General features: G+C 33.8%; 1 protein-coding gene across 1 annotated transcript; it reads right to left on the minus strand.

Moving 5' to 3' along the window:
• Nucleotides 1-904: 904 nt before the first annotated feature.
• LOC122291566 (non-specific lipid-transfer protein 1-like) lies at nt 905-1,713 on the minus strand. Its single transcript, XM_043099354.1, has 2 exons — nt 1,293-1,713; nt 905-1,186 (listed from the first exon to the last, which is right to left on the minus strand). Exons 1-2 carry the CDS (start codon nt 1,634-1,636, stop codon nt 1,177-1,179), a joined length of 354 nt encoding a protein of 117 aa, XP_042955288.1. The 5' UTR covers nt 1,637-1,713; the 3' UTR covers nt 905-1,176.
• Between the last annotated feature and the right edge of the window lie 11,209 nt (nt 1,714-12,922).

Here is a 12,922-nt window from a genome sequence, read left to right on the forward strand (position 1 = left end):
TGAAACAAGATGGACTTTTTCCCCCCTCAATTGATACCTGTTTTTTCCTTTTCGTGCTACTTTTACCATTGTGCACGATAATCTTTTTAGTACGCGTTTCTAAACTTAACATACAGGCCCGTGGTTGATTGACTATGGGTTGCCAAGTTTTATGTACGGGGCACTCTACCTTGCAAACTGCGCGAAGTACCTTAGTTCGTCACCATATTGATATCTGAAGCTGACCACTTATTCTCATTCATTTTAATCTCAGTGGAAGCATCGTGTCCTGCAATTATCAGACTAAAGTGTTGCTTGCTGATCATCCATTGAATGGTTTGGCATAGATATGTTTAACAAAATATTGTTATTTGAAAGTATTATTTATCGTTCTTTTAACTATCATTTATTGATATAGTATTAAATAATTGACAATTATTACTTATCTGCAACCTATTGATGCCATGTCAAAAAATAATGGTTAAAAGTTGAATAATAATATTTTTCTTGTAATGTGGGATTTTATGCTTTACGCCATTTGGTTTAATGCTCACAAACTAACAATCACAAAATATAGTTGCTGAACCCATATGACCGCCTCCTTTGTCCACGACCACTTGGAAAAGACCAATGGTTTTTCTCTCTTTCTTTCTTTCTCTCGTCTTTGCTTTCTCTCTTCATGTTTTATTGGAACTTCATTTTCTAAGATTTTGAGAAAATTGTATCAAGTAAACGAACAGAAATTATGGATTTTGTTTTTTGGAATTTATTTTCTTTTCCAAACAAACGGAGTCTGCAAAAGCTCCCATGACAAGATGTTTGAAGTGTTAGTATGGTTATATTCATGTTCCTTCCCTTATGACAGCTATACTAATTCCTCTCATCTATGCACACTTCTTAATTGAAAACTTGCTGAGACAGTAAATTGATCTTTTTGAGATGCGCATGTTTATTTCAAAAACTATCTAAGCAGGGAGCACAAGAGCTAATAAATTTCTTGCTTGCATGTTAAAAGTTCAATAGATTGAACCGTATTCTGCAATCCTTATACAATATGACATTATATTTCTTTTAGCGTTTACAACAACACATCGATGTGCTCAGAACACATGGACGCTCACGCTAGCTTCCTGGGTCTTTATTTCCATCCTTATTTTATTAGAAGATGCAATAATATATAGACATCCAGTAGGCGGCTCAGTCCACCCTGCAAGAAAAGAAAATCAAATCCATAAAATTAGTACGTTCAATCATGTAATAATACAATATTAAGAAGAAAAGGAAGAAGAAGGGAACATGGATGATAGAATTACTTGGAACAGTCAGTAGTGGGTGTAATTTTGTAGGGACAAGTGGTGCCACAGGTCTCAGGAAGGGTCCCGACCAAGTCGTAGTTGATTCCCGGGATACCCGAAAGACCTTTCATGATGCAACTGCATGCGGCTCTGTCATCAGCAGTGCCGTTGGAAGCGGCATTGAGTGCTTTGATGCCATCACAACAAATTGTCGGCACGGTGCCTCCGAAAATGGCATACCCGATGCATGGACTCAGCAAGTTTGTTATCTCACCGCATGTTAACGTTGCATCGACATGAGCAGCAACCACCAGCATCACGCACACCAGCATTGCCGTGCATGCCATCTTCAAAGCTGCCATCTTAAGGGCCTACTTCTATCTGAGTTCTCTCTCTCTTTGGGTCTGGGGATACACACATGAAGCATGGGCTATGGCTATTGGGTATATATAGAGCAGCTTCCAGACTTTCAGGAATGCCGTAAACACTAAAAACAGTACAAGTAACTCTGTCATGCATGCATAGAGATAAGGCTTACTTTTCTTCAAGGGCTTATTTCCCCGAAACCCCCCATCCCCACAAATCAAGGCTGCTTAATGATAAGAATGATGTCACCTTCCAGCATGCATTCAACTCACGTTAAATTTTTTTTTGTTTTTTTTTCCCAATGACAGACAGTGGCAATTTGGATTTTATTGCCAATTATTTCAAGGATCACATTAAACTCTTTTTTTCCACATGAATGTCCAATATCTGGGATATAGAAACCTTTGTTTTTCTCCCACATTTCCACTTGGTGGGACTCTGAACCAGTGAACCAAAAACAAGTTTCAATTTGATTTGGAGGATAGCCCGCCCGCCAATCTTGTCCTGTCAAAATTTGTGTTCCTTCAAACTTCTCAACCTAGGCAGTAGGCTCTTAAGTCTTAACTTTCCTCAGCCTAACACCATTGCAAATGTACTCCATCAACCCCTTTGACCATGTGCTCCAAACAAACAGAAGAGAAACGGAAATGCTAAACCCACTGAAGTTGGATCCCAATAGTGTGTCCCGATGCAGTTTTTTCATTACTTAATGATTAAAATAGTGTTTTTTAATGATGATGCGAATTTTTTTAAAAATATTTAAAGATGTTAAAAAAATGTAAGTAAAAAAAAGGCAAAAGAATAGAAGAGATGAAATACACTTGTCGGGAACCAAGTGTCTTCTCTCGGTAGCAATTTAGAATGAGCTTCCAGTTTCCTCTACATACCTTCATTTGGAAGCAAGACAATGAGAACTAGAAAATCTAAATAATTCTTGAAACTTCAATCCATTAGAAGTCCTACGAAATTTAAAAAGAAATTCTAGTGATATCTTCTGTCGATCAGAACAAGCACATACTTCTGCACACCAGTCCTTAAAGTTTCTTCCTCCAACTGTTGTTTTTTTTTTTAGTAAATAATATTTATTAGTAACGTTTTTGTTTAAGAGGTTATTACCGTTACTTAATTTCCTTAATTCAGTCTTTATTTCTCTTCTTTCGGGTGTATGTACGTGTATAAAAGGTGATTTTATAGCTGTTTGCCATCTTTTAGTATTTAGCCGTTGATGTGTGAAAGCTCATTAAAATATCCATTGGTGGTGGCTGATTTATTCTTTCAGTTTAGAGTTTTAAATGTTGGTTTTTTATTTCTTTCTTTCAATTGTCCTTCCGTTGAAAAACATTATTGTTTTTTATCTTTTCATTCAATAGCCCAGATGAACCTTTCTAAAATGAACAACCGTCAGTTAACCTTTTCTTTTATGGCTCTTTACTACACTACACGTTACCAAATGCAATAAATTAAGTTTTTGTTTAAATTTTGATGAACGTGAGCGTTCGTCGGATATATGTGTTCGTCCTAGTGTGGTGTGTCTTTCTTTCATGTAGAGGAAGTACGTAGATATCTTTTTTAGAGTATTTTTCAGATAAAAGAGAGGTGTTCTTTGAGTGGAGCTTTGAGCTCAATCACTTGTACAGAGTTGGTTCGGGCTATACGACGATCAGTTGGGCTGTTGTATCCTGGAGGAGTCAAGTCAAAAAGAATTCTGCTGCACAGGTGAATTTGAGAGTTTGTACACCGCAGAAGGCTTGAATCTCCTTAAAGAAAGCGAGATTTTCGTGCCTCAGTCTAAACTGGCTTCGTTTATATTTTAACTTTATTGTAATTTTTATTACATTATTGTGTAATTTCACCAACAATTTTAAGGAGAATTCAAACATGGAGCCTACAACTGAAAAATCCACGGAAAGTATTGGAGATCTTAACAAGCCCTTCCGCTTCAAAGGAGCCAATTTCAAGAGATGGAAGTGCAAAGTGCTCTTCTATCTAAGCCTTCTGAATGTCTCTTATGTTCTCATTGCAAAGAATCCTAGAAAGATCACCACCGAGAACATGACTGAAGTACAAGTGAAAGCTCACGAAGAAAAGATTGAAAAATATACCAAAGATGAGTATAACTGTCGATGCTATCTTTTAAATTGTCTTGCTGATCAATTTTATGATTACTACAATACTACTTACACTTTTGCAAAGAAAATTTGGAAAGCTTTACAGAGTAAATATGATACGGAAGAAGCCGGAGTGAAGAAATATGCGGCAAGTCGCTTCTTTCGATATCAAATGATTGATGAAAAGTCCGTCGCAGAGCAAGCTCAGGATTTTCAAATGGTTGTAGCAGAAGTTAGATCTGAAGGCATCAAGATTGGAGACAATCTAATTGTTTGCGGCATCATCGACAAGCTACCACCTTTGTGGAGAGAGTTTCAAAAGTCGATGAGCCATAAACAAAAGGAGACTTCCTTAGAGACATTAATCACGCGTATTCGCATAGAAGAGGAAGCTAGAGGCCAAGATGCATTGGTGTTTCAAAATGGTAATGAGGATTTCATGACAAAAGTAAATTTAATTTCTGAAAATGATAGCTTGCCCAAGAGTCAAAATATGAGAAATAGTTATTTGAAGCCGCAAAGAAAAGATTTGAAAAAATTTGGTAGACCTCACAAAAAGGGCTTTCAAAGCCAATATGATAAGAACCAAGGACCCCCTTCACAAAATCAAGCTTGTTTTGTCTGTGGTAAAAGTGAGCATTTTGCTCGAATTTGCAAGTTTCGGAAGCGAGAAAATAATCCTCAAGTTAAAGTAACTGAGGAGCCGTTTGTAGCAATGATTACAGACATTAACCCTTCAACAAATTCTGGTGCCAATAGGCATGTCTGCTATGATAAAGATTGGTTCAAAAATTTTACTCCCTTTGAAGAAGAGAAGACTATCATGCTTGGTGATTCAAGTTTTTGCCCAGATGACTAACACAAGAGGGGGGGTGAATTGAGTTATATTAAAAAAATAACAATTATAAATCAAATATATAATATAAAATATAAACAAAATATGAAATAACAATAAATATAAAGAGTAAGGGTAAGAGAGAAGCAAACTCAGTATGTTAACGAGGTTCGGTCCCGCTGCCTACGTCCTCGCCTCAAACTACCCCTTGAGGATTCCCAAATTCACTATTCAACCTCCTTCAGGTGGAGATAGAAACCTATTACACCTTTGAACAACACCGCTACAAAGGATCCGTGTAGAATACCCTCTACACTTGCAATCACCTTACACGTGGTGATTTAACTATTCCCCGTGTAGAATATTTTCTACACACACAAGGGTTATACACACCCTTTTCTGATACAAAAGCTGATAGTGGGTAGGTTATCAGAAAACACTCATCTATGAGTGAAATAAGAACAATACAGCGCAAACTATATCTCTCAAAATGAACAAGGATTAAGGCTCAATGCTTAGAGAAGAGAGAATGAAAGTTTTGAATGAATGTTGTATGCTCTTGGTGTTGTGAATGTGAAGCTCTCAAATGATCTATTTATAAGCATATGAGACTTCATATTCAAATTTAAAAATATTCACATGTCAAAGACAACATTATTCACTTTTTCAAAAAATCAAACCTAATCTTTTACTTTTGGCATATGACAAAAGGAGCACACTTTCCTTTTCAAAAAATTCAAACCTAAACTTTTACTTTTTGCATATGACAAAAGGAGCACACTTTCATTTTCAAAAAAATTCAAACCTAATCTTTTACTTTTTGTATATGACAAAAGGAGCACACTTTACTTTTCAAATTTTTCAAACAAAATCATCTACCTTTTGTATAAGTCCAAAAAAGTATCAATCACTTTTGAAAATATTCAAATAAAACATGCACATGTGAAAGATGACAATCAATCATCTTTAATATTTTCAAAATCCAACCCTTTAATCAAGGCATGCACATGTAAAAGATGACAATCAATCATCTTTCAAAATTTTCAAATTTAATTTTCAAAAATATTCATGCACATGTGAAAAATGTATTTTAATGTTTTATGATAAAATATTAATTTTGAGCATTAATCCTAATTTTGAATTTTGAAGAGATTTACAACATTACTCTATAATTTTAATGTGAACTTGTTCCCTTCTTGCTCATGCTTGTTTCCTTGATGTGCTTGACTCCATTGTGTAGACAACTTGAACTTGAGACTTCTTTATTCTTTGAATTCATTTGTTATCATCAAAATCCATGTGTAAATATATAATTACACAAAACTTGAAATCTTGGGTTCAACAATCTTCCCATTTTTTATGATGACAAATACTTGATAGAACCTGAAAGCTGTATTAATACTTAAGCTCCCCCTGAGAATGTGCGTTAGTTTTTCAAGCAAAAGTATAAATATAATTTCAAGCATATATAATAAGTTTAACAATTCAATCAATGTTAATGTTCTAGTCTAACACTTCTCCCCCTTTTGGCATTATTAAAAAGGATCCGCAACAAGTAAATGGATCTGAAGAAAACGGTGCGTTAGTAGACACTGTAGATAATTAAAAATAAATAAATAAATTTCATCCGTCCGTGACCCGACAAGTGCGGCTGGAGATTTGAAAAAATTGTCTGATATTGTTGACAAACGAGATTGAAGGCTCCGAGTTTTTAAAAAAATGTCATTTTCACAGATCGGAAAAAAATACATTGCTCTTTGACTTGGATGATAGCTTGTCTTGTTCTTTATGTTATCTCTATAAAATCAGTCCTGAAGTTCATCCAATCCGCATCAAGTTCTCTTCTCATCTCTATAACTCATCTGCATTCCTTCAACATTCTCGTTTTAAGCCTTCTATTCTTTTCTCAATGGCTCATTCTTCTAACTTTTCTCTAGATCCATCCATGAGGCATTCTGTATCTCAACCTCCTGTCCTTTCTGCAGCTGCCATTGGTGCCATGTTGCAGCAGGAAAATAATAATCTGACTAATAAGTCAGATTCTGATGCTATTTATGACTTGGTGAGTCTTGGGACTCGCTACTCTTCCTCTATTGTTACTTTTTCTCAGCGGCTACAAGCCAAAAATCATGAAGTTGAAAAACTCAAAAAACAAATTATTGTACTTCAACGAATTGTTCAAGAGTCTCACACAAGGGAAGGAATCATTCGGCAGAAGAATAAACAGTTGAAATCTTTATTAGATTCTTCATTCCGCTTACCGATTCCCATGGATAAGAATGACATGATATTGTATGAAGAGAATGAGCGTCTCAAACATGAGACTAAGAATCTCAAGTTTATGTAAAAGTATTTAAAAAATCTATCTCTATTTTTATTGACTCTAGTCTATCTTTTAAGAGATATTCATAGCATGCATCATATCTATTTCTCTTCTGATCATACATAATCTATCTTCTGGTAAAGGCTTTGTGAAAATATCTGCTAACTGATCGTGTGTGTTTGTGAATTCCAGTACTATATCGCCTTTCTGCACATGATCTCGAAGAAAATGATATCTTATTTCAATATGCTTAGTTCTAGAATGTTGTATTGAGTTTTTTGAAAGATTTATAGCACTTGTATTATCACATTTGATTGGAATGTGATTATACATGAGTTTAAAATCTTCAAGTTGTTGCTTCATGTAGAGAACTTGAGCACAACAACTACCCGCAGCAACATATTCTGCCTCAGCAGTAGATAGTGCAACAGAATTTTATTTTTTACTAAATCAGGAAACTAGTGCATGACCTAAGAAATGACATGCTCCACTAGTACTTTTTCGATCTATTTTACAGCCAGCATAATCTGCATCTGTGTAGCTGATTAGATCGAAAGATGTGTGCTTAGGGTACCATAACCCTAGGTTAATTGTACCACTAAAATATCTAAGAATGCGCTTAACTGCAATTAAATGTGATTGTTTTAGAGATGATTGAAAGCGTGCACATAAGCACACACTAAACATAATATCTGGTCTACTGGCTGTTAAATATAATAAACTACCAATCATACCTCGATATATCTTCGAGTCAACAGGCTTACCGAATTCATCTTTATCAAGTTTAGTTGATGGGCTCATTGGTGTTCCAATTTCCTTAGCATTTTCCATCCCAAACTTCTTCAGTAATTCTTTAATATATTTTGATTGATTGATGAATGTCCCACTTTTTGCTTGCTTAATTTGCAATCAGAGAAAGAATGTAAGTTCTCCCATCATGCTCATCTCAAATTCTTCCTACATAGTCTTAGCAAAAACTTGACACATATTTTCATTAGTAGCACCGAATATTATATCATCAACATAAATCTGAATCAAAAGAATATCATCATTTTCATATTTAATGAAAAGAGTTGTGTCGATTTTTCCTCTTGAAAAACCTTTTTCAATCAAGAAACCACAGAGTCTCTCGTACCAAGCTCTAGGAGCTTATTTAAGTCCATATAGTGCTTTTGTGAGTTTGAAAACATGATTTGGGGAAATATGATTTTCAAAACCTGGACGTTGCTCAACATATACCTCTTCATTTATAAAACCATTTAAGAAAGCACTTTTAACATCCATTTGAAAAAGTTTGAAATCTTTATAACAAGCATATGCAAGTAGCATTCGAATAGCTTCTAATCTTGCGACAGGTGCATATGTCTCATCATAATCGATTCCTTCTTCTTGATTAAAACCTTGGGCTACAAGTCGAGTCTTATTTCTAGTAATGACTCCGGACTCATCTTTCTTATTTCTAAAAAACCATTTTGTTCCAATAATAGTATGATTTTTGGGTCTAGGAACAAGTGTCCAAACATCATTTCTTTCAAATTGATTCAACTCTTCTTGCATAGCTAGAATCCAAGATTCATCAAGAAGTGCGTCATCAATGTTTTTGGGTTCAATTTGAGATAGAAAAGCAGTATGATTGCAAATATTTCTAAGAGATGATCGAGTACTTACACCTTGTGAAGGTTCTCCCAAAATTTGTTCCACTGGATGATCTTTCACAAATTTCCACTGTTTGGTTGCATCTTGTATTAAATTTTGATGATCTTTCCTGATGGCTTCATGTTGAACTTCCTCTATTATTTTCTCTTTGTTGAGATTGAGACTTTCCGTATTATTTATACATCCTGTTTCTTCATCAATAGATTTCTTGGAGAGTGAAGAATTAGATTCATCAAATACTACATGCATAGATTCTTGTACAGTCAAAGTCTTTTTATTGAATACTCTATAAGCTTTACTATTAGTAGAATACCCGAGAAAGATACCTTCATCAGATTTTGCATCAAATTTGCCTAAATTATCCCTGTCATTCAAAATAAAACATTTGCATCCAAATATATGAAAGTAACCAATGTTGGGCTTTTTCTCATTCCAAAGCTCATAGGGGGTTTTATCTAACTTAGACCTTAGCATAACTCTATTTATAACGTAACATGCAGTACTTACCGCTTTGGCCAAAAAAAAAACTAGGCAAGTTGTTCTCATTGAGCATTGTTCTTGCCATTTCTTGAAGAGGTCTATTTTTCCTCTCTACTACCTTATTTTGTTAAGGAGTTCGAGGAGCAGAAAAATTATGCACAAAACCATTTTCATCACAAAATGTTTCAATATTTTTATTAACAAACTCTTTTCCCCTATCACTTCAGATACTTGAAATAGCATAGCCCTTTTCATTTTGAATTCTCTTGCATAACTTGGTAAAGGCATTATGTGCCTCATCTTTATGAGCAAGAAAGATGACCTAAATATATCTAGAGAAATCATCAATAATAACAAATGCATAATATTTTCCTCCTAGACTTGCAACTCTATTTGGTCCAAAAAGAACCATGTGTATCAGTTGCAATGATCTAGTAGTGGAAATATATTTCTTAGTTTTAAAAGAAGTTTTTGTTTGTTTACCAAATTGACATGCATCACAAATTTTGTCTTTAAGAAAATATGTTTTTGGTAAACCTCTCACAAGATCATTTTTTGAAAGTTTGGAAATAAGTTCCGTGTTGGCATGACTTAGTCTTCTATGCCATAACCAACTAGTTTCATTTTGAACTGAAAAACAAATTGCATCTTGTGGGGTAATTTCTTCAAAATCGATTATATAAACATTGTTACTTCTAAAAGCAATAAAACAAATATTACAATCATGATCATTCAAAATAATGCATTTATCCATTTTGAAAGTAACTGTAAATTCTTTATCACATAATTGACTTATGCTCAAAAGATTATGTTTTAGACCTTCAACAAGTAGAACATCTTCAATTATGAGAGAAGATTCATTACCAATTTTACCTATTCCCACGATCTTCCCTTTCGAGTTGTCTCCAAATGTCACATGTCCTTCTTCTTTAGATCTAAGATCAAAAAACTTAGTCTTGTCTCCCGTCATGTGTCTTGAACATCCACTATCTAAAAACCACTTGTTTTTGCTTGTGGAAGACTTCATGTGTGACGCCCCCAAATTCCGTTTGGGATCGGACGGACATTTGAAGCGTCGAGACATGCAACACAAGGTTACCTACCCCCGTTCATGACATATAAGATGCAATATTCCTAACATGCATCTAACATTATGCAATATTCGCAGCGGATAATTTTTTTCTTTAGCAATACTATGCACCAAATTGAAAATATCCCAAATGCTTAAAACATACTTCATACATAAAGACCCATTGAGTAGATCACAACACTAGTCCAAAATGGTTATGATCCAAAAAATACTAAAGATGCAACTCCATTGTACAAGTAGTAATTTACGTTAACTACTATATTAACATTGACGTCGCACCCTCGCTTAGTCAACTATGTCTTGTTGATCAGCTCCTGATTCTCCTTCAGGTCCTGTAACAAGATCTACCATTCGGGGGGAATGGTAGTTGGGACTACCAAAGTGAAGTTTGATTACAAATCTCAGTAAGTTAACAAAAAACTTCTACACAAGCTAATGATGCATGCATGACAGTAAAAGCATAAATGCATAATCAAATTCATAAGTAATTAAAGCATAACTTGGCGTACAACATAGCATAATTGACATAACTTAAATTGAAACATGAACTGAACTTGACTTAACATGAAAAATACATACTCCACAGTTGTTGTGGCCCCATGTATTCTACACAAACTGAATGTATTCAAGATGAAACGTGACTGGAAAACGAAATGACTGAAGCCCTGACGTAACATAACGTGATTTGAACATAACTTGAAATACATGACCAACTTGAGATAGAAACATTTCGTAACATGGCATAACATATAATAGACAACATATTTAACATGACATACTTGTAATGTACAGTAATACATGACAGAATATATTCTGTAACAGATGAAAATTGATGACAGAATAAATTCTGTATAATAGACAATTACGTGATAACTTGGCATGGCATAACATATATGATAACATACATACATACATTGTAGTTCCTTTACTTAGCACACATACACAGTAGACTGCTAGTAAGTTAAAAGCTAACTTACCTCGATCTCCGCGTTTCTTATAAAACTTCAAGTGCGACCACGAGGAACTGTAATTAGTGATTCTAAAAGTTAGAACTAAATCACTAAATATTTGAAATATAGAAAATACTAACTTAAAGAGTAAAATTTTTATTTTACTCTCTACATGTGAAAAAATGACCGTTTTACCCATAGCTTAAGGATTTTGCATACTAACTCCAAAAGTTTCTAAAATTTACATTCCTCATGTAAATTTTGTCCTAAACTTAAATATCAACTCAGAAAAATTTAAAACAAAACACAACTATGAAGAACACACTATGGTCGAAACATCCATAGGCCATTTCCCTTTATTTTTGTTGCAATTCCTTCCAACTTCAAAACTCATGCTTAAACCAAAATTTTGCAACAAACATCTTCCAATCTTAAGTTCAAAACCATACTTAAAACATCCATTTAGAAAAAGCTAATAATCAACACCAAACTTTTTTTTGTAAAAAGATCCAAGCACTTGAATCATAAGTTTTGACCTTAAATCAAAACATCTCCAAGAATTTCAAAAATCAAATCTTACTTCTAACATATTCATAATATCATCCTAACATCAACCATGCTTTAAATCATCAAACTAAAGTCACCAAAATCACAAAATAAAATTTGGAGTTTTTGGTTTTACACTTAGTCCAAAAATAGAAACTTTTTCCTCAACTAGTTTTGATAAATCTTTTGATCTATGACTTATAAATATATGATCTTCAAACCAAACCATTACATGGTTTAAAAAGATGTCCTAAAACATATACAAGCTTCTAATTCAAGATCACATGGTTAGAAATTAATCAAAACATAAATTTAGCCAAGAATATCCACACTTTGGCTTATCTGAATATCTCTTTGCATAAAATTTCATATTTTTGAAACTAACATCAAATATCTTCAAAATAATAATATAACATGTATATAAGATGTTTAGGATCCTCCAATAAAATTATCAAAGTCATTAGAATAGGTTTAGACCACCAAAGAGTTAAACTTTCTCAAAACAGAAACTGTTTTTCCTCTTCCAGTTTCTAAGTTTCTAAATCTAAGAACATCTTTCATCAAAACCTTTAATCATGCAAAAATCCTCAACCAATAGTCATATATACATGTTAACAATACTCCATAAAAATTTCGGACCAATATCTATCCATTAGCTTGGTCAAAAACTCCAAACTATAACATATTCTCCAGTTTACCTCCCAGAATGACCTTTCTATAGTTTATACAGTATTTTACTGACCAAATGATCTTCAAATTAGACAAATAAGATATCCATGTCAACTAGACTAAAAAAGGAACAACTTATATGAAAGAGACTTTATGATAAAACACTTACAACAGCTTCGAAATTGGCATGCAAAATACCTCCTAAAAGCTGTCCGAGAGAGAGTGTTTGATATTCTTTCAATGGAAAGTGCAAATGAAGATAATTTCGTGGGGAGAGGTGGCTGGAGATAATTATGGATGAGATATGGAAGAGATGAGGCTGGAGTTGAGAGTTGAGTGTAGTTTTCTCCTACCCAAAATATCTATAAAAGATTATCTCATAATATTCTATCCAATAGTATCTACAAAAAATCAACTTAAGATATTTTTATCTAATAATATCTATAAAAATCAACTCAAAATATTTTTACCCAATAATATTCATGAAAATTACCTCAAGATATTTCTTTTTATCCAATAATATCTACAGTTTTGAACAGACGTTTTGTCCGAAAATATGAAAAAATGTTATTGCGCCATAAGACTTTAAATAACCCTCCGAGTCTAATGGCACAAACCATAATAC

The sequence above is a fragment of the Carya illinoinensis genome, chromosome 13 (assembly GCF_018687715.1).
Source record: "Carya illinoinensis cultivar Pawnee chromosome 13, C.illinoinensisPawnee_v1, whole genome shotgun sequence".
NCBI lineage: Eukaryota > Viridiplantae > Streptophyta > Magnoliopsida > Fagales > Juglandaceae > Carya > Carya illinoinensis.

Coding starts and splice junctions, on each gene's coding strand:
- LOC122291566 (XM_043099354.1), bottom strand. CDS start 1,636: ATGGCAGCTTTGAAGATGGCATGCACGGCAATGCTGGTGTGCGTGATG.